A 22,596-nucleotide genomic window follows, 5' to 3' on the forward strand; every position below is an offset into this window, starting at 1 on the left:
CACTGGATCATCTTTGGCCTGGTTTAACCCCTCAAGCTGAACCAGGACCAGCAGGGCACTGCCCAGCCCTTCCCAGCCCCATCAGCACAAACTGGCATCAACCCCCAGGCAGGGAGAGAGCTCCAAAGTCCAGGGCATGGAGGAAAAAAGGCTAAAGCAGGAGATGAAGTGATTTGTTTGAAGCCGAAATCGGCGGAAGCACTGGAAGCAGGACCTGGATTTCCTGGATTTCCTGCTTCCCAGTGCTGAGCTTCACCTGCAGGCACATCACCCATCACACCTCCCACTGGGATGAGCAGGAGGAGGAACGTGCCCGGCTCTGGAATGATCTCACACCTGCACTCTGAGCACACACATGGATCCTGGGGAGGGTCCAACATCCTCCTCCCTCGCTCCAGACTCCAAATCCTTTAAATCCTGGCTGGCAGGAGCAGCCTGGTTTCTTTGTCCAAGAGGAATGTGGGTCACGAAGGCTGGAGTCGAAATGAGATTATTTTTACATTCAGTTGCATCATTACATTGGTCCTGGGAAGGCACTTTTCTTCACACATTAATGGTGGGGAAGCTGACTTCCCAAGGAAAGGTTCTGTCCAGAAACCCAATGGATCAGGGCTCACTCCAGCAAGGCAAGATTGGGATGCAAAAGGAAAAGCAACCCAGCATTTCCCAGTAATTCAGGATATGATTTGGCTTTATAAGGGCTGGTAAAGTTTATATTTTCAGCCTGAAGTGACTCAAAATCAACCCACTGGGGTCAGCAACTCCAAGGGGCTGGAAATAAATGATGGAAACCAGGAGATTTATGTGCAAAAACAACTTCTGGGGTTGCTACATCAGGCTCCTTGCCCACGTTTTTGTTGCCCATGCACAGCTTTAGCAGCAGGATTGAAGGATTCATTTTTATTTGGGATGAGCCAGAAACCTCAGTCCCATTCAGACAACTCAGATTTTGCCTCTGTTAACAGGGAATTAAACCCCGTGGCAAAAAGAATTCCTCTTTTAACATGGAATTAATCACTTAGCAAAGAGAATTCCTCCTTTGACAGGGAATTAACTGCACAGCCAAGAGACTCCTCCTCAGGTGTGTTTGTTAACAACCATGACTCATTCCAGGCACCTCACAGCGCTCAGTGTAGCCAAGAGGTTCTTAGAAAAGATAAAAACAAGGCAAAAAAAATCCTCTTCCTCCCAGGAAATAGCTCCTGAGAGAGGTCCCAGCTCCAGCCCGCTGTCCCACCACCAGCACAATGAACACGCAGCATCCTTGGGAAGGTTGAAACAATCTGATTTCTTTAACATTATTTCTGCAGCCAATCGAACAGACAAAGCCTTGGTCACATCAGGTGACAGCACAACCCCTCAGCCCACCCTGGGTGGGGTGACAAGGACAAGCTGAACGGACAGAACAGGTCACCAACTCACAGCAGGAGAAAATGAATCTATTACTGGTACTGAACACCCATGAAACAAATAAATCCCGATAAAGTTCTCGTTACAAAGTCGCCCGGGTTCCTATGTTAAGGGTTTATATGAAAAAGCAGGAGTTCTCCAATAGAATTCCCAATGTGAATTCCCAGTAGAAAACAGCAGGTACAAACCTAAGGTAGAAATCTGGAGTTAGAGAAATCCTTTGGCAGCATGTTCAGTTACAATCAGGCCTTAAAAATAAATATGATCGTGTCTACAAGTGTGAAGAGAAACAGCAACCCCCCCTCTAAATACACTGGTTTAATAATAATTAAATTATTTTACACTATCTACAAGTTGCATATCACAGAGTTAGGAAGAGAAGAGATGAGAGGAGGACAAATCCTGCTTTTAGAAAAGTCCAGGCGTGTGTGGAGCTGCGTAGAAAACCTCAGACAAATGAGTATATACATTATTTATATTTAACAAGGAACTGAACATAATCAAATCACATTTGGCTGGCTCCATTCGAGATTTCTCTCGGGCCAAAGCTCGGAAAACACCAATCCCAAATTCCTAACAAACATGGAGGATTTACACCAACGAGAGCAAAGTTTAATTTGACCACAAACCAACTCGGAACAAAGTCAACTCTTACAACAAAAGCTCCAAACAACAAGAATTTGGAAGAGCAGCATTGAAATCAATTAATTTCCTTAAAAGACACAAGGAACAAGTTCTCAAAACACTTCAGTATTGCCACGGGTGCTGTTTGTACTGAGCTACTTCCAGGGGAAGGATTGAGACAAATTAAAGGCCTGTCAAAAGGAAAGACAAAAAAAAAAAAAAAAATCTCCCTCCCAATTGCACAAATTTAAATTAAAAGTGATTTAAAGAGCAGGTTCTCAACACCTTATTGCATGAGCACGAGGCTGCAAGTGAACAGAAGGTCATGATCATTAAATAAAAGGTGAAACCAGGGGAGGAGGTGCTGAGTGAAGGGGGGGTTGGGTCACTCAACAGCCCAGGATCTGGGAATTCCAACTGGGGACAGAATTCAGACACCAAAAATACTTATGGAGACCATCTGGGGGCTCCATGGATTGAATCCAGGTGTTTGTATCAGTGAATTGCTTCCATTATTTGCCCAATCTAAGGGTTATTACTCCCCACAGGTTGTTAGAGCAGGTATGGATGTGACCTGGCTACAGCGAGGAGGGAAAAGGAACAGAATGATTTTTTTCAGTGTTGAAACAGAAAAAAGAAAGAAATCCCACATTCCCAGGATGTGGATAAGGATAATCCAGCTCATCTGCTCCCTCGTACAAACCCCACCCCTTTAAAAAGTGCATCAGGGAAGAAATCCTTGGATTTCTTTTCTCAGCCACACTTCCCAGCTCCAGGGACACGGCTGTTGTTTTCCACTCCTTGTGTGGGGAGCACATTCCCACCCACCAGCACGTGGATTCTGCCTCAAATCCACCTTTCCCAAGAGTTCCTCTGTGATCCATGGTTATTTGGACACGGACATGGTGGCAGAGAAAGGAAATCCAAGAGAGGAAGAACCCCCTGGTCCCATCGAGGCGATTCCTGTTCCCCTCAGCTCCCGCTTGGAAGGGGAACAAGGCAGATCCTCACAGTCTGAAGGAGCTCCAAACATCCTCAAGGCCCCTCCTTTCCCACAAGGAAGTACAATGCTCCTTCACTTCTAAATGCATCCAAAAAGGAAAAGAAAAGAGAGATTCTGTGCAAGTTCCTGGCTCAGCACCTTGGATCCAGCTGGGAGCATCCCTTGCCAGCTCTTCCCAAGGAGACTTGTGCTTGCAGTGCCACCCCTGCCAAAAGACAAGGGAATTCTGGTAAAACTTGTTTCCTTCAAGAAGAACGCTCCAGCTCTCTGGATCTTCCGAAACATCCCGAGGCAGCACTGTAAAAACCTCCTGTTCCCACAGGATCACGTCCTCGCTGTCACCGCATCAAACCCTCTTCCCGCTGGACTCACGGATCGCTCCCATCCCGGGGCTCCAAACTGCAGAGATTCCCTAAAGCCACCGGGACAGAAGGATCACAGGAGACACCAGAGGAGGCAAAAGCAACACCAAGTGACGTCTCAGCTTCCTCCAGCTTCCAGAAACACATTTCAAAGGGAATTATTTTGGGACCATCTTTCAAAGACTCACGAGTGGCGTTTCCTGAAAGCGCAGGAAAAGAAGGGCTCGAAGGAATCTGGAATTATTTTAAACCATCCCCTAATCTAGTTCAAGATGCAAATATGCAAATCACCATCAGAGCTGGTGCCTATTTTTACTCTGCAGCGAGCTGGGTTATTGGAAAAGGAAGATGTACTTTGATATCCATGACAGGGACTCAGAAAGATCATCAGGTCGGGTGGTCATTCCCTAATTCAGGAATGGGAGCTGGTGGTTTTAAAGCAGAGGCTGCTGATGGTAATTTGTTTGTTGCTGGAGAAGGGAGTGAGCGGGAAGTGCCACGGGATAACCTGGTCCTTGAGGCAGAGTGGCTGTGCTGCTCTGGAATGCTGCCATGTCCACGGGCATTCCCATCTGGTGCTGGGGGAAGGCGGCCGTGCCGGGATTCGGGAAGGGCTGCGGCAGAGCGGGCTCGGGGCCTGGGCTGCAGGGAGACAACACAAGGCTCACTCTCACCACTCATGGCCATCCACCCCACAACCAGCTTCACCAACAACACCATTGGCTGCTCCCAGAGCGAGCTGGGGGCTTTAAAAACACAGAAATTTGAAAATAACGCGAACCAAACGGTCGTTTTTCAAGGTATTCGGTGGCTTTCTGGCTACAAAACCACATTTTTTTTACACACACACCCTCACAACCCAAACCAGCTGCAGCCCCAGCTTTCCCTCCTGTTACTCTCCCATGTTAATAAACAGAGAATTTCCCAGGAATACTCCCTTTCCATAATTTTCATGCCTGTAACTTGGCAGGTTTTTATGGTTTTTGCAGGAAAAATGTTTTCACCCCCGAAATCCTTCAACCATTTTGCTACTCGATGATCCCTGTGGGTCCCTCCCCACTCAGAATATTCTGTGAAATACACTGAGTTAATATATTAAATATCTGTGGAACCTCTTTAATTTTTACTCTCTGGAGCTGGGTGGTTAAACCTGAAGTCTGAGGTTCCTTTTCAACCTTCCTCCCTTAAAAACTTCCTGGGAAACATCCAATTTTATCCCTAATAAAGTTCCCACTCATACCCAGTTCAGTAAAACTGGTGTTTTCCTTTCAAAATTCCGTGCCACTGTAAATATAAATGTGGCAAGAACGTGGCACTTCCAGGCAAAGCAGCAAAATTCCCACCTGGGAGAGGAATTTGGTGGATCCATACCTTAAATAAGCAGCTTGAGGGGGCTGAGTGGCTCCCGAGGAACTGAGGCTTTGAGGTGCCAGGCTGTACCCTGGGGACATGGAGACCTGCTGGACCCCCTGGAGCATGTAATTCCCACTGGGAGGCTGCACGGGATACGACTGCAAAGAAAATCCAGCAGGAACCTGAGATTTCTTCAGCACATTTTGGAAATCAAACCAGCAGAAAGACAAAACCCTTTTAATTTCTTGCATTTCTGGCTTAAATAATACGAGATGTCCTCAAAATTCGGGGATCACAGGACTAAGGAGCTCACTGGGTTTGGATTTGGGATGATTTATGGGCACTGAAGGAACAGTTTGTCCCAAACAACCACTCCAAGCCCAGCATGGCCAGCATTATCCCGCATTTCTGACCACTGGGAAGCAGGAATCTTGGAAGGAGCAGCAAACTCCAGTTGCCTTTTGGCTTAAATTACTTTCTAACCTCCAAATATAATGAATTTTCCATCGTCACCGGGAGTTAAGGACACGGAATTACTTTTAACTGACATATTTTCAGATCTGGCAGTTGCTATGGCAACTATTCTTTTCTCACTGAACAATTAACATTAAAGTAAAATTCACTTCAAGTAAAAACCCTCATTCTGTGCTTTAAAACCTCTCCTTCTCCTCTGTTTTTTCCTTGAGCCCTCAATAGGCACATTGGGGACACTGTAAAATGCTCCTGAGCCTGAATATGTGCTTGTAACTAATAAATGTGTTATTATCCAGGTATTATAACTGATGGAACATGTTCAGTCCTTTAAAAGGACCTAAAAGGGGGGTGTTTCCATATTTAGGAAAAAAACCACACTTGGGATTAATATTATATTGCAGTTCACCCCCGTCCCCTCCATTAGAGAAGAAGGGAACGTTCCACTCGGGGACTGACATGACTCACAGCAGGAGCTGAGACACACAATTCCAAGTGTAAAACAGGAACCATGGGAGGAATCCTGTGGAATTTTCAATGCTGGCCAAGCAGAGCCACCAGTGCATCCCTCAGGTTCTCCTGGCAAGGCTGTGAAAAGCCCCCCCAGAGGCAGTGTCAGGTCGCTCGTGGGCTCGCTTGGTGTTTGCTGTCATCCTTCCAAACAGAAATCCCGAGTTCTATTCCCAGATCCCAGGGATACTGACCTGCACAGAGACCCCTGAGGATGTGGGTGGGAACTGTGCAGGGTGGTGGAGTTTGGAGTAGGCTGAGTACATGGGGCTCTCATTCATCAGCTTGTTGTAGAGCTCCAGAGCTTCCAGAACCTTCACGTTCAGCTCCGACAACTCGGAATGTTTCCTGGTTCAAAACAAAAGGGATAAAGACACTGAGCTTCTGTAGAGGGGGCAAAAAGGGAAGTGGTTCCTTAAACAGCCTGGAATGTGCAAGAAAAATTAAGCCTTAAAAAGTAAATTGGTCAAGTTTTTACCCATTTATATTGGAAAACTGCTGTTCTGGGACTGGAGGGAGAGCCCAAGTGGTGCAAAACTATCCCTCCCCAGAGATGCCAGGAGACAAGCAACTCCCAGGGGTATTGTCACCCCCAAATATCCCCACAAATCACAGAATCATGGGATGGGTTGGGTTGGAGGGAAATTAAGGATCATCACTAGCCCAGGTTGCTCCAAGCCCCGTCCAACCTGGCCTTGGACACTTCCAGGGATCCAGGGGCAGCCACAGCTTCTCTGGGCCTCCCAACCCTCCCAGCCAGCAATTCCTTCCCAATATCCCATCTCTCCCTGCCCTCTGGCAGTGGGAAGCCATTCCCTGTGTCCTGTCCCTCCATCCCTTGTAAAAAGTCTCTCTCCATCTTTCCTGGCTCCTTCAGGTCTTGGAATCCCAAATGTGGGGAGGGAGAGGTGAAGATAACACTGAATAGATTTTCCTGTCATGGATGGTGAGCAGGACACTGAAAATTCCAACCTCTGGCCAAAGCTGCAAAAGGCTCCAGCCAAAAAAATGCCAAAATAAAATGCACCCATGACTCGTGCAGGAAATTTTGGAGAGCAGCAACCAAACCTGAGTGCACCCCCTGGGAACTCAATGCTTCAGCATTAAAAAAAATAAAAGGGAGGGTTGTCACAGTTTCCTTGTAAGGTTTTCCAGCTTGGGACATGAAAGTACCAAAAAAAAATAATATTATTCTAACTGTAGAATTTGAAGTAAATCAGTAAATAGGAGAAGCTTTGTCAGGCTCACCTGTCTATCTCTTCTAGTTTTTCATCTATCATTGGACCCATCTGCTGGCAGATATCTGTGAGCACAAAGTGTTGAGGTAGTTAATATCTTGCACAAATTAAGAGCTTAAATGCAGCCAAAAGCATTTATTGAAACAAGCAATTGATTTTTGTGTAGCCGGGTAAAAATCCAATTTTTTTATGTTATTTCCATAACCGCTTAGCTGAGAGCTGGGATTTGGATCTTGCAGAGATCAGGCATTTTCTGGGAGCTGGAAGCTATGCAAATTGCTCTGCTAAACATGGAGCTGGCTTGGAACTATTAAAGAAATTCAAATTATACACAGAGCCCCACACTCCCACTGGGAGAGAAACTGTTCTGCAGCACTCTCTTGGTACAGACCACGGCTCCTCTAAGCTTAAAATAAACACAAAAGAACCACCAGCTCGAGCCACAAAAGGTAATTGTGTGAGCAGAAATAATGTTAGAAAAATAGCTTAGTGCTCCAAGTACCTTCTGAGTCGAGAAGATCTGGAGAATCGAGCTTTAAATCTGTAGGATCTATGCTCTGGAGCACCTGCAGTGTTTTATCCATCTTATCCTGGAAGGTGGAGAGAAGATTAAGAACTTTTATTTCCCAATCAACGCAGAGACCGTTTGAATTTTCAAATAAAAGTTCCTTATGCAAAAAGAATTATCTGCCAGCATCCAGTAGCAAAAGGATGTAAAAGCTCAGCAATATTTTACATTTAAAGTGGCTCCATACCTCATCTATATAAATTGGCTCAGGCTCTGCTTTCTTAATTTCTTCTGCAGTATCCTCAGGAACAGAGATTTTATCCACGGCTGCTGGAAGAACAAAGATGAGTTTCTTTTCTGCAGCTCTAGGTTAACTCAAAACACACGTTTCCTCCCTGTAATCCATCAGTTCTTTAAAGGGCAGAGATGTTTGAATAAGTGCTTCAAGCAGTGATGCACCCAGTGAAAGGCAAATGGGTTTGCCTGGAAAACCTAAAAGCTAAAAACCACCTCCAACACGTTCCCTTCCAGCCAAGTCCTGAGTGCTGAGGTTTATTTTGGTCTCCTGGGCTTGGATGGAGCCAACAATGTGACTCTGACAACCCCCTGCCACGGGTGGGGATGTTGTTCTTGGGTCTGAAGAGAGAATGCGACATTTTAAAATTTACTGGATTCATGTGTGTAATATGTCAGTGACAAACAGCTCTGGTGAGCTGAACCAAATTTCTGTAAGAGGAGGAAGAAATGGAAAACTTGGAGGAGAAAACAGAGATTACAGTGAGCTGTGAGCTGTGGTTGCTGGTTTGAAACAAGGGCAGGATGTCTCTCAGTTCTTTCCCCAGGCTGATTATCAGGGAATTATTTTGCTGAGGGGCTAATTAGCTGCAGCATAAACCTGCCTTTCTAAAATAACTCCTGAGTTTTTGGGCAGGTGACTCACCTGCCTCGGGTTCCACAGTCAGGTCAGAGGTCACAAAATTGGATGGGAACAGCCCCACTCCTCTGTGGTTTTCACCTTTCCACCAGTTGGCGTCACTGGGGGAACAAAGATGGATTAAAAACCCTGGGTATTAAAACAGAGACATATTTGGGGCTTTTTACAGGAAACCTGTGACCCTGAGTACAGAGATTAACACCAAGCCACAGCCAGGAGCTGGGGCAGAGGGAAGAGAAGGGAGGAAGAGGAATCAGGGGACCAGGAATCTCTCCAAACTTAACCCAATTCATCAATTCTTTATATTGATGCTTTTATAACTCTCTACACATCTACAGGTGGTAACAACAAGAATCACTTCAGCTATTTATAACCACTTTTATCCCTACTAAATGTGCTCCTTGATAGCCAGAGATTTAACAAATGCTGGAAGCAGCTGGAATTCAGCTCTGTGATGACACACAACCAACTAACATTTATCTTAAAAAACTACAAATTGCATGAAATCCTTGAGTTTGTCTGCACTAGAGGTCAAAACCAGGAGGATGGAAAGACAAAAGGAAGATAAAGGGGTGTGAGGGAGGCCAGAGTGACAGGATGTTTCTACCAGGAAAAGTTGACCATCCTAAGAAAACAGCATTTTGTGGGATAAATAACGGTGGGATAAAGTCCCCCCCCCCCCGTGTGAGCGTGTTATACCTGTCATCCAAAACAAAAATAATCTCTCCACTTTTAAAGGTGAGCTCATTGTCCTCCACAGCTTCAAAGTCATACAGGGCTCGCACCTTCCTCAGGCTCTGGGTGTTCTGGGGCATTTCTGCACTCGGGTACAAGGATTTGGTCTCTGTTTGCTGCTGCTTCTGCTCTTGCAGAGACAATTCGATGGCTACAATCAAGGGAGAAAGAAAAAATCAGATGTCTTTGTGTGTTTAGCTCTGTATACAAAGGTGGTTTGATTTCTTAATTTAATAAAAACAGTATTTGTTGTGTTATTTAAACGTGGTCAGCCTCTCTAATATTTAAAATTTCGAGTTCAAATGGCTCCAATGGGTAAGAATATATCTTACCTCAGGTCCTCATGGGTGAGGAAAACACCATGAGTGGCACAGTATTCCAACTCCCAGCCTGCTGGGAATTTGATTTCAATTCCATGAGGCAGAAAAGAGCCCAAATTCCCATTTCCCTGCTTTTTAACAAAACTTCTGGAGCACAAATCTGACTTACCTTTAGCTATATCTTCATCTTCTTTGGTTTTGCTGGCTGATGAACCATTCTTAGCAGCATTGGTGGAAGCCTGCAAAGGTAGGAACAAGAGAAAATTCAGGTTACAAACAAAAAAACCCAAATCTCTATAATTATGTATTTTAAAAAAATTAGCACCAAGTTGTTCCTGGTCAGCTGCCTTAAGGAATCAAGATGAAAATCACCAGTCTTCAGAATCTCAGCCAGGTTTTGTTTTCAGCAGGGAAAGAAGTAAAATAAATATTGAGATTTAATACAAGTAACATTTAAATAATTATTTTACTCGTATTTATTATACTTAGTCATATTTATTAAAGTGAGAAATGACTCTTTGCACCTTTGTCCTTCACCCCTCCTTCCCAGTGGGAGCTGCTGACTGAAACACTCTGAGTCTCCACACCAGCACAGTGAAATCATTCCTAGAGTTTTCATTCCCCCAGGGAAGTGGAATTGGGTGCCAGTGCTCAAACCTTCCATGTTTCCACCATATGTTTTAACACATAGCCTGGATTTAGAAGTGAAAACATCTTTGTGGAGGAAGGAAAGATTGTAGAAGTTAAAAAACCCCTCGGTGTTTAATGTAGAGCAAAGTAAACTTGGGGTATGGAACATGGAATAGGAGCTGTCATTGGAATTTTCAGGGCTGATCTGCACCTGACTCACCATTAACATGAAAATATTAAGAAGCATCAAGAATAAAGGTTAGAAAGAAACCACCTGGCATCATATCTGCCAGTCAGAGAAGGTACAATAAACCACAAAAAGTAAATAACAAACCACTGCAAAATCCAGGACAACCCCTGCCATGGACAGGGAACTGCCCAAACAGGGAATGGGGACTTGGAAAAGGAAACCACAGCACAGATCCTCTTCCAAAATGTCTCTATTTCACTGCCCTTTGCTTTGGGAGGCTCTGGGAGGGAGAGTGAAGGGGTGTGTGCTCCATGGCAGCAAAATGAGAGCCAGGAAACACCAAATTCCAAGTGCGGGTGCAGAATTGTTTCAGCTTCAGGTGGTGACAGGAAAATGAAGCTCTAAAAAAATCTTTGGGAGAAAATGAAACAACTCACAGAGGCATCATGGAATGGCCTTCAGTCTGGTCTTCTTTTTCTAATTTTCCCATTTTTTTTTTAATTCATAAAAAAAGCAGAATGGCCAGAAGTGAAGCTCAGCCTAAGGAGGAGCCCAACAGGAACCAGGATCCTGCTCTCCTCGGATCCAAAGCTCCAGTCACCACACCCAGACATATTTTCCCTTGTTCCCAGGAACATTGAATCCAACAGTATCCCAAACCAGCTTTCACCTGTGATCCAGCTGCAGGAAAAGTGACCCCTTCTTCTTTTAAAGATTTGATAGTTGCAGATATTAAGCTGCACTGGGGGTCTTTCTGGAATTCCTCTGCCCACTCCACCATGAGGGTTTTGAGCTTCTCACACACTTTGGGATGAGCCTGGAAGACAAAAATTGCCCAGGAAGGGATGTGCTTGAACCTCAGAATGAACAGTAAGAGTGCTGATATTTTAAAGTCACTTTTAAGGTGGTTAAGGAAGGGTTAAAAGACAAACTGTTTGACTTTTTAAATGTTAGCCACGTTTCCAACTCACTAGTTTTGGAGAAATTCAGGCCACCTACCACACTAATCCCAAATTTCTGCCCTTCTGTGTTAAGTTACCCCCCATTTTACCTCAATTTCCTCTCCATTCCTTTTGTTATTCCTCTCCCAACACCACAAAAGTTGGTCTAATATAAGACACTGTCTTTCCCTGGAAGACAGTCCCCCTTCCCTGCCTTTCCTGACCTCAGATGCCAGAACACATTTCTGCCAGCTGAGAGAACCTCACAAAGCCCTGATCCCTGAACCATCCCTGTGTCTCCTTGAATCAGCTTCTCCCACAAAAGGGAATTATCCACAGAGCCACCTCTTTCATGGCACAGTTTCTAGTCCCAAACTGGGAGCTGAGGGGCAGGGATAGGCTGAGATGTTTGCCTGGAGTGGGGGCAAAGCAAGCTCAGGTCCGTGCTCTGCCTGCAGTTCCTCTGCTCCCACCTTCTCCTCCAGCCTCTGCACAAGAGCAGTGCTGGCCAAGATTCCTGAGCCAAGGAATCAGCTCCCACTGGAAGCCTGTAAACATGTTCTGAGCAGTGAGAACATTGACAGGTTTGGGCTCAAACGTGCCTTTAATTCCAAGGAAAGCCATGGTTTGATGGGCTCAGGATCAGCACAAACACATTTGTTACAATCTACTGAATTTCCTCCCAATTTTATTTGCCCTCTGCACATTATTCCCCCCAAATGGGCCAGGGATGGGGGTAAAACATCAAGAATTTCCCAAAACCACAATGGATTCTCCCCAGCAGCCCATCCTCCCGTGGGATTCCAGGTTTCCCTGGCATTCCAGGAGCTGTCAGACCATGAAGGTCGAGTCCTGGTTCAGCCTGGACCGTGGCTAATGAGAAAAGGGGAGCACTTGCAGACCTATTTTTCCATAGAAAGCAAGAAGCAGGAGAGCTGTGAACTCATTTTGCTTCCCAGCAATTTTATTAAGTTCCCTTAATTGCTTTGCTCAACCTCTGATGGTTCCAGGGCTCCCATGCAGCTGAAAACTCCTTTTTAACCCATTAACCAGGTTTGGCTCCGGCTGGAGAAGCAATTTGGGAAAAGTTGGTTGTGCTTTTCAATTCATCACAGCCAGATTAAATCCCATCAGCTGCTGGACCCCAACCTTTAAGTCTTCCTTTCTTGGTTATTTTCTCTTTCAACACCCTCAGAACCTCTAGAAAATTGTCTGCAGATTTTACCCTTTTCCTTGTAAAAACGGGATTTAACTTTCTCACAGTCCTCCCTTCAGAGTTTCATTCAAGGCCAATAAAACCCTCTTCAAGAAAAGCTGCATTTACCATTATCAAATTAATCGAGTTTGGGAAGAGTCACAGGTTTGAATTTCAATTAAAACTGCTCAGGTCATTTGGGGTATTAGCAGCTGTCACTTCTTTAATCCACTATTTTTGACAGTAAAAATCAGGAATTTCAGTGTAAACACAGAGAGCAGTTCCTGCAACTGCACCAAAACTAGAAAAAGTGTATTAACCACAATATCAGTTTTGTTATGCTGAGACAAAGCAGAGGAATTACCAAAATAATCTTCCCATGGAACTTAAGGTTATAAAAGCTTTACCTTATTTATTATCCCTCGAGCTTCAGTGGCAAAATCCCGAGAACACACTTCCAGGTGAAATATCTTCCCACAGTTTGAGACACAGGCTCCTAAAAGCTGCAAAAAAAAGCAGAGATACAACTGTGAAAAAGCGTGAAAACGGTGAAAATAATCCAAAATAAAAGAGCTCAATTCAACCCTGTGTTTATACATGCACTGTGTGTTAATGAAGTTATTAACTGAAGTTAATAAAGGGGTTAATTGCTTAAATAATGGCTGTGTTGCATCAAGAATAGTGATTTTTTGGGGGGAACAGGGGGGATTTACTCACTGTCAGTGCTTGCAAAGCCACGTGGGGAACTTTATGGTTTACCCTCTTCATGATGGCTTTAAGGCAATCCTTTGCTCTGCCAAAGGAACAGAGAAATAATCAGGAACAATCAGGAATAATCAGAGAGAAATCCAGAGCAGACACTCCAACTGGATGAGCAACAAATGGCAAAACATTTCTGAACAAAAAAATGTCCCCAAACCTGAAAACCTCTCCCAGGGCTGGGCTCAAAAAGAGATTTAACCACCTGTTTTCTCCTCTCTGTGCACTGGCTTGGAAAAGGCTCCATTTTCCCCCTGGATCCTTTTCTAAACTCTGCTGAGGGGTCACAAAGGGATAAAATGATATTAAGTTGAATTAGACAATGTGAGAAATGTCACTATAAAAAAAAAACAAAACATTAAATAAATGGTTATTTTCGAGGCCACTGTAAAGGATTTCATTTCCAACTTGTGCTGCTCCAGCTCTTGGATGCCCTTTTCCAGAGCCTGAGGACACAAGGATTTTATGATTTCTTTCAGCACAATCTGAGGTGGGTAGAGAAAATAAAGAGCATTTTAAATGTTCCAGCTGAGGAGTTTTTCCACACTCTAAATGAGCATTAATGGCAGCAGGAGCTGCATGGGCTCAGGCAGATGAAAAGCTTCATTAACATTATTATTTTGAGCTCCTAAAAACATGAAATCCCCCAGAAAAAGCTGATGCTGCACTTTGAAAACTAATATCCCTTCAGCTGCTGTATTAGCAAAGCACAGAAAAGTCTCTGTGCCACAGAAATATACTTTTATTCTTAATATTTTTAGCATAATTTCAGGTACAAACAAAGTCAACTTAGTTGATTTTCAGTTACATATTTATTTAAGTTATATATTTATTTGCCTTCATAATATAATCATTTGTTGTTATCTCAGTGATGGGCAGGAGGGATGAAAAGTACCCAAAACTGAAGCGATTTTAACATTCAGAATTTAGGATTTGATCTCATGTAAAAAATTTACATGGATAAGATTTAATTGTGTATTTTTCTATAGTTATATTTTTGAATGCATCCTTGAAAAACAAACCACTGCATTTTTTACAATCTCCCCGTCTCCAAAACCAGATTTAAAACAGTTCCCTCAACAAAAATGGCACTAAAGCCATTGGTTTTTAATAAAAGATTGAACAGATTTGCTATTATTCCTTGGGGGAGGTAATTAATTACAAACAAACAAAGAAAACAACAAAAAAAACCCTCAATTTTCTCAGTGTCATAATCTTATATGTTAAATACAACTGCTAAATTAAATTCTATAAATTCTAAATTCCTTCAGAATTCTGCCTGTGCACTAATTGAGGTTTAATTAAAAATTAAAACCACATTATCACTCAAAAAAATTACCTTAAAATTCAGCATCTTACCTTAAAATCCCACATCTTTTGGCCATTCCAAGATCCCTGAAATTCCCCTTATATCCCAGTATTGCCACTCAGCTTCAACTGATTCCAAGTGATCTGTGTTTTTCATCCCTATTTTTTCCCTTTTCCCCTCCCTCACTCCCATTTTTCCTCCTAATTAACCCCAAATTTCTCACCATAAATAGGTACTTTCCTGCAAAGGAACTATTCCCCTTTCTCCTCCTGGCACAGTCACCTCCCAAAATTTAGGCCGGATCATGAAATAACTCAGGCTGCTGTGCAAAATTCCAGAAAAAACCTGGAATGCCCTCGGTTTTGTGCTGGAATAATCCCGCTGGAATATTTCTTTTAAAGAATTTCAGAGCCAACGCCACATCTTTGTAGAATTTGAGCATTTTGAGGGTTTTCCCCTCTGAAATGTCCTTCACACCACCACGGAATTCCATGGAATTCCGGGGTCCAACTCACCCATTGGGAGTGCTCCCGACTTTGTCACATATATCCATGATAAGCCCCCAATCCTCACTGGTGTTGTATTCATTTGTAGCTTTCTCTGTAAGGAAAAAAAATCAGATTTATGAAGTGTCAGACCCCGTTCAGATTCCAGACAACACATCCTATCGCATTCCTTAATATTGATATTTACCAATAATTAATATTTCATGGAATCAGGGAATGGTTTGGGCTGGAAGGGACCTCAAAGCTCCTCTTGTTCCACCCCCTGCCACGGGCAGGACACTCATTTTTAGGGATAAACTGATAAAGCTTCATGTCATTTATTTGTGCTTTGAAGTTTTTATTATTTTAATCCTGTGTAAATATTGCAGATCAGTTTTAGAAACGGCAAATCAAGTATTTTATACCTTGAATTTGCTGCCTTAAAGTTTCATTTTAATCCACCAATTTGATATTTTAACTGAATTCAAAGAGAAGTGCCAATTTTTATTATTATTAATATTCAATTTATTTTTAAAAATCAAATTAAAATCGAACCAAATCAGCCCCTGGAGGTTGGAGATTCCCTGGATATACCAACCCCCAGCGCTGGACAATCATGGAAGGTTATCCTGAAGTGTTTGGTGCACAAAGCTTGCGATTTCCTGGGAAGTTCTGCCAGGAAAAATGGCTTTTTGAAAGCCCATCTCCATCCCCAGGGGGTAAATCCTCCCATCCAACCCTGTTATCCACAAGAATCCAGCTCCTCAAATTCCAGCAGCCACCATTTGTGCCCGGAAAGCCAAGGCCAAAGAGCACCAAGGGCTGGAAAAGAGCCTGGGCACTGATTCCATAGCACTGCCTGGGGTCACCACTCTGGAATTCCTGGGATTTTTGAGAGATGCCTCTTTTTCCAGGAGCAGCAAACAGGAAACAGGGAGAAATGGTGGCAGGCCAACAAGAAAACTCCGTGGGCTCTGGATCCTTCCAAGGGCAGCTTCCCTGCCCTCATGGTGCTTGTCAGGAAGGCACAAGTGGCGCTTTTGTCCTCCACAAAAGACTTGGAAGAGCTTCCCAAGGATGTCCTGAGGTTTTCCTGGACCCTCAGTGGAAATCAAGCCCAGCTTTGCCTGCCATGGGTGAAACAATCCCAACTCTCTGCCCATGGCTGCAGGAGGGTTTGATGATTACAGGTTTCACCAGGAAGTGAATCCTGGGATCCCTGAGGTTGGATGAGACTTCCAAGGTCATGGATTCCCCCCGGTGCCCGATGCTACCCTTGTCACTGAGTGCCATGGCCAGGCCTTCCTGGGATACTCCAGGGATGGGGACACCAAACCTCCCTGGGCAGCCCCTGCCAAGGCCTGACCACCCTTTCCATGAGAAATTCCTCCTGATGTCCCACCTGAGCCTCCCCTGGCACAGCCTGAGGCCGTTCCCTCTCCTCCTGTCCCTTGTTCCCTGGGAGCAGAGCCCAATTCCCACCTGGATCCATGAGGGAGTTGCAGAGAGCCAGAAGGTCCCCCCTGAGTCCCCTTTTCTCCAGGCTCATCCCTCCCTCCACACCTTCCACATCCCAAACCACTGCACAGCTCCCACTCAGTGCTCCCTACTCCAAATTCCTGGGCCTTTTCCCTCTCCCCCAGCCAGCACATCCCTACCTGGAGGAATGTCAGAGGCAAATCCCTCCTCCTGCACCCACACAGCCTGTTTTGGGGAGGATCCAAACGCTGTCCATGGAGGATCCCAATCCCAGCACTGCCCTACTCCAAACCCTCCCAGCACACCAAATGAAACACCACCTGCTTCCCTCCTTCCCACAGAGGATTTTGCAGGATAACTCCTTCCCAGATGCTCAGACCTGGCCTTTGATCAGAAGGAACAGCTGGGGGAGGACACATTTTCCAAGGTTTTTTTTTCAGTGCTAAGAGAGCACAAACTCCAACCCCGTGCTCTGCCTGATCCTCTGCATCCCTCCGATTCCCGCGGGAATGCCGGAGCGGATTTTGCTTTGAGAGAAGGAACACTCAATTCCCACTCTGCTGCCTGGTGGATTTTTAAAAAGCAGGAAGAAGGAAGGCCCAGTGAGTGATTCTGAAGTGGGTGAGTCCCCCGAGCTGATGTGCAGCTGCAGCAGGAGCTGTGCCAGCCCGGGAGAGGACACTGGAATGAGCAGCTGGGAAGGGGCTGGGAATTGTTTGCTGCTATTCCCGCCCAAAGGAGAAAAGCTGGAGGAGCTCCTGCCTCCAAAGGCTGTCACAGGAAAAGAGGGAATGCTCTGCCACTGTGGGAAGGGTTTCAGGATGGTCCCTGTACCGCACAGCAGCCAAACCCAAGCGGAGTGTCACAGAATCATGGAATGGTTTGGGTGGGAAGGGACATTAAGGCTCATCCAGTGCCACCCCCTGCCATGGGCAGGGACACCTTCCCCTATCCCTGGTTGCTCCAACCTGGCCTTGGGCACTTCCAGGGATGAGGCAGCCACAGCTTCTCTGGGAAATCCATTCCAGCACCTCCCCACGCTCACAGCCAAGAATTCCTTCCCAATATCCCACCTAAATCAACCCTTTTTCAGCTTAAACCCATCCCCTGTGTCCTGTCCCTCCAGCCCTTCTCCCAAATCCCTCTCCAGCTCTCCTGGAGCCCCTTCCTGCCCTGGAAAGGGCTCCAAGATCTCCCTGGACCTTTCTCTTCTCCAGGCTGAACAATCCCAATCCTCCCACCCTTTCCTACTGGGAAGGTGTTCCAGCCTCTATCCCAGCTCACTGCACTATTTCCTTTCCCTTTTTTCCCAAGAAAGGGATGGATAACACACGGAAATAAAACCCAAGAAAGGGGGAAGAGAAATCCTGAGGATTGGAACCAGGCAACACGTGGCAAACCCCCAAATCCTGCCCATTTCCATCTTTTCCAGCACCAGGTCCTCACTCTGACAGCTCCACCACCTTCAAATTCCCAAATATTTTGTTATTTCAGTCCTCAGTTCCCTTGGGCCAGGCTTCCCAAATAGCATCTAGGTCAAAAAAAAATATATATATACGAGAAAACAACATTTTTTCTCTGCCTGTGTCACTTTTAATGCAAGAAACAGAGAAAACAAGTCCTGATTTAGCACCAAAAAAATCACTACCAAGTCACTTTTAGCCCAAAAGTTTTTTGTGCCCTGAATGCCCCAAAAAATCAGGATTAATATATCCTGGCTGACACTGAGAGCAGGGTGAGGGTTTATAGGAAAGCTCGAAGGTAAAAGGAAAGGAACAGAAAGTTAAATAGAAAATAAATTATAAAAGAAATGAAAAATAAATAATAGAAAATAAAACAAAAAATTTTAAAAGGAAATAAAACATAAGGGAAAAAAAGGAAAGGAACATAAAATAAAATAAAAAGAATAAAAATAAATAATAAAAATAATACAAAAAATTTAAAAAGGAAATCAAAATGTAAAGGAATAAAAGGAAAGGAGCATGAAATAAATAATAAATAATAAAAAATAATACAAAAAAATTAAAAAGGAAATAAAACATAAGAAAATAAAAGGAAAGGAACACAAAATAAAATAAAAAATAAAAATAATGCCAAAAAATTAAAAAAGGAAATCAAAATGTAAAGGAATAAAAGGAAAGGAACATGAAATCAAATAAATAATAATAAATAATAAAAATAAATAATAAAAAATAATACCAAAAAAATTAAAAAAGGGGATCAGATGTAAGAGGATAAAAGGAACATGAAATGAAATAAATAATAAAAAATAATACCAAGAAAATAAAAAAAGGAAATCAAATGTAAGGGAATAAAAGGAAAGGAATATGAAATAAATAATAAATAATAAAAAAAAATAATAAAAAAGGAAATCAAAATGTAAGGGAATAAAAGGAAAGGAGCATGAAAGAAAAAGAAATCATAAAAATAAATAATAAAACATAATACCAAAAAAATTAAAAGAGGAAATCAGATGTAAAGGGATAAAAGGAACATAAAATGAAATTAATAATAAATTATAAAAATATAAAAAAATAAAAATTAAAAAAGGAAATCAAATGCATGGGAATAAAAGGAAAGGAATATAAAATAAAAAATAAAAATAAATAATAAAAATAATACAAAAAATGAAAAAAAGGAAATCAAATGTAAGGGAAAAAAAGGAACATGAAATCAAAGAAATAATAAAAATAAATTTAAAATAAATAATAATAAATGAATAAATAATAAAAGATAATACCAGAAAATTTAAAAAGGAAATAAAACATAAGGGAAATGTAAACCCTTGAGGGCTGGATTAGGTGGGAAAAGGAACAGCCAGCAGGACAAAATGTAAATTCCCATAATCAGGAAAAGATTCTCTTGGAAAACAAGTGCTCAGCAGCTGGAAACAGGAGGAGAACAAGGAGGACACTCAGCTCCAGGACAAGAGGACACAGGCAAAGGCAAATCCAATCCTGGAATGAGACACCCCAGCAGCACACAGGGACACATGGAATGTTATCCCACAGCTTCTCAGCAAGCCCTGATCCGCTGGGGAATTCTGGATGGCAGTGAAAGCCCAGGGAAAACACTTCCTGCTCCCCTGGGCCTGCCAACAATCCTGGGAAAGGAGGGCAAGTAAACACGGGATCAAAGGGAAGGGGGTTGTTCCATGAAGGGGGGAAGGTCATGGAAGGGGAAGGACAACACTGGGAAAACAGCAAGTGCACACGGACTGGGAAGAGATCCAGGGAGGAAGGTCAAAGCTTCTCACAGTTTTGGGGGGTTCCCCTCAGTAGGAAAAGCAGGTGAAAGAACCCACATTCCACTGAAACCCTCTTCCAGAGGTTTATCCTGTGACACTGCAGAGCAGCCAAAGCAGATCCGAGGAATTCAGGCCCCGCTGGAATGTTTGGAACCACGGGAGCACATCCAGCTGTGGCCCAGGGAAAGCACATTTCCCACAGGTGTCCCACTGGACGTGTGGCCTGAAGGGAGAGCTGGATCTGCCCTGTTGCTGCTCCTGCAAAAGGCCCCAAACTTCCCAACTCTGCCCTTCCAGAGATGACCCAACTCACCAGCCACACATTTTCCCCTGGCAAATTGGTTTTCCACCAAAAATCAGCTCAATGAATCAAAAAAAAAAACACCCCAAAACCTGGATGTGGCCATGGAAGAGGAGGATCCCTCCAGTGCCATCAGCAGCTGGAATCAACTATTTCCTTGGAGTGTGTCTCCAAGAAAGTTAAATCCTGACAGATACACATTAAAAGAGCAAAAAAACCACTCACATAAACACTGAAAATGAAAGTACAGACTGTCCATATGTAACAATTCTGGATGGTCTCATTTACAGCAGAATAATAATTATTTTTAAAAGCTTCTAATGACAAATTTTTCCCAGCTAAGCACTGCAAGATTTGGCCTCAGCAATTCAAGTTCTTACTCTGCTGCACTTGTTTAAATGTAAGAAGTGATAATTATAAGTTATAAATAATTTTGTTTAATTGTAATAAGTGATAGGGATAAATTGTAAATAACTTTGTTTAGTTGTAATAAGTGATCAGAATAAATTCTAAACAGTTTTGCTTATTTGTAATAAGTGATAAGGATAAATTCTAAACAATTTTGGTTACTTGTAATAAGTGATAAGGGTAAATTCTAAATAATCAATATTCAAGTGTTAAATAAAAAATAAATTTCACACTCAGGAAAAATTAAGAAATTGCAAGTGAACAGACTCTCATTTTTTTTAGTTCTGCAGCCTGGAAGCCCTTCAATTATAAGTTTGTTAAAGAATCCTGCACAGATAGGAGTTCAGAAAAAAAAAAAAAGCACTTGTACAAATTCTTCAGTCTGAGCCACACGAAAGGTGAGTCAAAAACACATCAAACTGCAGCAGGGATTGGAAATAAGGAATCAAAATAAATGAAAATAAATGAAAAAGGGAACGATTTGTACTCAGCACGAGTTTGCTGCTCCAGAAAGCACAAGTCAGGGCAGGAACTCGACCCAAAACAACTGAGTCATTGTGTCACCCCAACCCCGGCCACGGGTTTTGTAACCACGGGATGTCGGAGTGTCCTGAGCTGGGAGGGACCCACAGGGATCATCTCCTGCACAGGACACCCCAAAATCCCCCCACCTGTCAGTACAGGGTCCTCTAGGGAAGCCTGGGGTCATTATAGGGTCCTATAGCGAAGCTCACGGGAAGTTGGAAGGATAATGTAATAAATTCCATCAAGAAGAGGATGAAAACCAGCTGAACTTACACCAACCACTTCAGTCCCTGAATCCCTGAAAACCCAGCAATGTCAGGGGAGGGCACGGGGCACCAAAACACCTGAGACGTGCTGGAAGAGCTGGAAAACTTCAGGAGTTAGAGCAGGAAAAACACAGCACACTTCCTGATGCTGCTGAGGAACGGAGTGGCTGCTCCCCCTCGGGAACCCATCACGGTGGGAGAAAGAATCATGGAATCACTGAGGCTGGAAAAGCCCTCCCAGCCCATGGATCCCCCTGTGCCCGATGCCCCCCTTGTCCCCCAGCCCAGAACACTGAGTGCCACGGCCAGGCCTTCCTGGGACACCTCCAGGGATGGGCACTCCAAACCTCCCTGGGCAGCCCCTGCCAAGGCCTCACCACCCTTTCCATGAGGAAATTCCTCCTGATGTCCAACCTGACCCTCCCCTGGCACAGCCTGAGGCCGTTCCCTCTCCTCCTGTCCCTTGTTCCCTGGGAGCAGAGCCCGACCCCCCCCGGCTCCCCCCTCCTGTCAGGGGGTTGCAGAGCCAGAAGGTCCCCCCTGAGCCTCCTTTGCTCCAGGATGAGCCACCCCCGCTCCCGCAGCCCCTCCTGCTGCTCCATTCCCTTCCCTGGACACGCTCCAGCCCCTCCGTGTCCTGTCAGAGATCCCAGACCTGCCCCAGCCCTGGAGGTGTGACGGGCACTGCCCTGGGGCTGGGACACACCAGGGCTGGCACAGCCCAGGTGACATTGGCCTCCTGCCCACCTGGGCACACCTAGGCTTGTGTCCTGTATTTCCTAGGTCGTTTTCCAGCTTTCCAGCCCCTCAGCCCCTCATCGAGACCGTCAATAACGACACCGAACAGCGCTGAGCCCCACACTGATCCCGGGGGGGCACCGGGAAAGGAGCGAGAGGAGGAAGAGGAAGGAGCGGAGGAAGGAGCGGAGGAAGGAGCGGAGGAAGCCGCCGCCCCCCGGCCCGGCGCGGTGCCCGCCGCCGCCCCCCGGCCCTGTCGCTCACCCACGTCCTGCTCGAAGGGGTTGGGTGCGAACAGCGGCATCGCGGCCGCTCCGCCGCCGCTCCGGCACCCACGGCACCCACCGCCCGGCCCGGCCCGGCCCGGCCCGCCCGCGGGCTGCCCCCCGCGCCGCACCGCCCGCCGCACCGAGCGCCGCGCCTGCACCGCCGCCAACCGCCGGGATAATGGGACGGGCGGGACAAGGGCAGAGCGGCCCGGCGGGACGAGGCGGGACGAGGCCGGACGGGGCGGGCGGCGGCCGCGGGAGCGCGGCGGCGGAGACAGGCACGGGCTGGGGCAGCCCGGCCGGGCGGGGGCCTCGCGGGGCGGGGGCCTGGCGGGGAGGCGGGGACAGGGCGGGGGCGCGGGGGGGGGTGCTCTTGACGTCACGGG

General features: G+C 45.1%; 1 protein-coding gene across 2 annotated transcripts; it reads right to left on the bottom strand.

The window, feature by feature from the left end:
- Positions 1–1,267: 1,267 nt before the first annotated feature.
- STAM2 (signal transducing adaptor molecule 2) lies at positions 1,268–22,306 on the bottom strand. 2 transcript variants are annotated; one of them, XM_032693052.1, is made up of 14 exons: positions 22,206–22,306; positions 15,008–15,092; positions 13,142–13,217; positions 12,832–12,927; positions 10,959–11,105; positions 9,638–9,707; positions 9,113–9,299; positions 8,420–8,514; positions 7,727–7,809; positions 7,474–7,561; positions 6,982–7,036; positions 5,928–6,081; positions 4,771–4,910; positions 1,268–4,041 (listed from the first exon to the last, which is right to left on the bottom strand). In XM_032693052.1, the coding sequence occupies exons 1-14, from the start codon at positions 22,243–22,245 to the stop codon at positions 3,834–3,836; spliced, it is 1,524 nt and encodes a 507-aa protein (XP_032548943.1). In that variant the 5' UTR covers positions 22,246–22,306; the 3' UTR covers positions 1,268–3,833. The 2 variants fall into 2 exon arrangements, with proteins under 2 accessions (XP_032548943.1, XP_032548945.1); XM_032693054.1 differs by having other exon boundaries at positions 1,422–4,041; positions 7,727–7,806; positions 22,206–22,300.
- Positions 22,307–22,596: the final 290 nt, after the last annotated feature.

The sequence above is a fragment of the Chiroxiphia lanceolata genome, chromosome 7, assembly GCF_009829145.1.
Source record: "Chiroxiphia lanceolata isolate bChiLan1 chromosome 7, bChiLan1.pri, whole genome shotgun sequence".
Classification (NCBI taxonomy): Eukaryota; Metazoa; Chordata; class Aves; order Passeriformes; family Pipridae; genus Chiroxiphia; species Chiroxiphia lanceolata.

Bases quoted from the DNA above. Each gene is read 5' to 3' on its own strand.
- STAM2 (XM_032693052.1), bottom strand. From the start codon at position 22,245: ATGCCGCTGTTCGCACCCAACCCCTTCGAGCAGGACGTGG. The intron at 9,300-9,637 runs GTAAGTCAGATT...CCTTGATTGTAG, and splicing joins AGATGAAGATATAGCTAAAG to CCATCGAATTGTCTCTGCAA. The intron at 8,515-9,112 runs GTATAACACGCT...TTGTTCCCCCAG, and splicing joins ATTTTTGTTTTGGATGACAG to TGACGCCAACTGGTGGAAAG.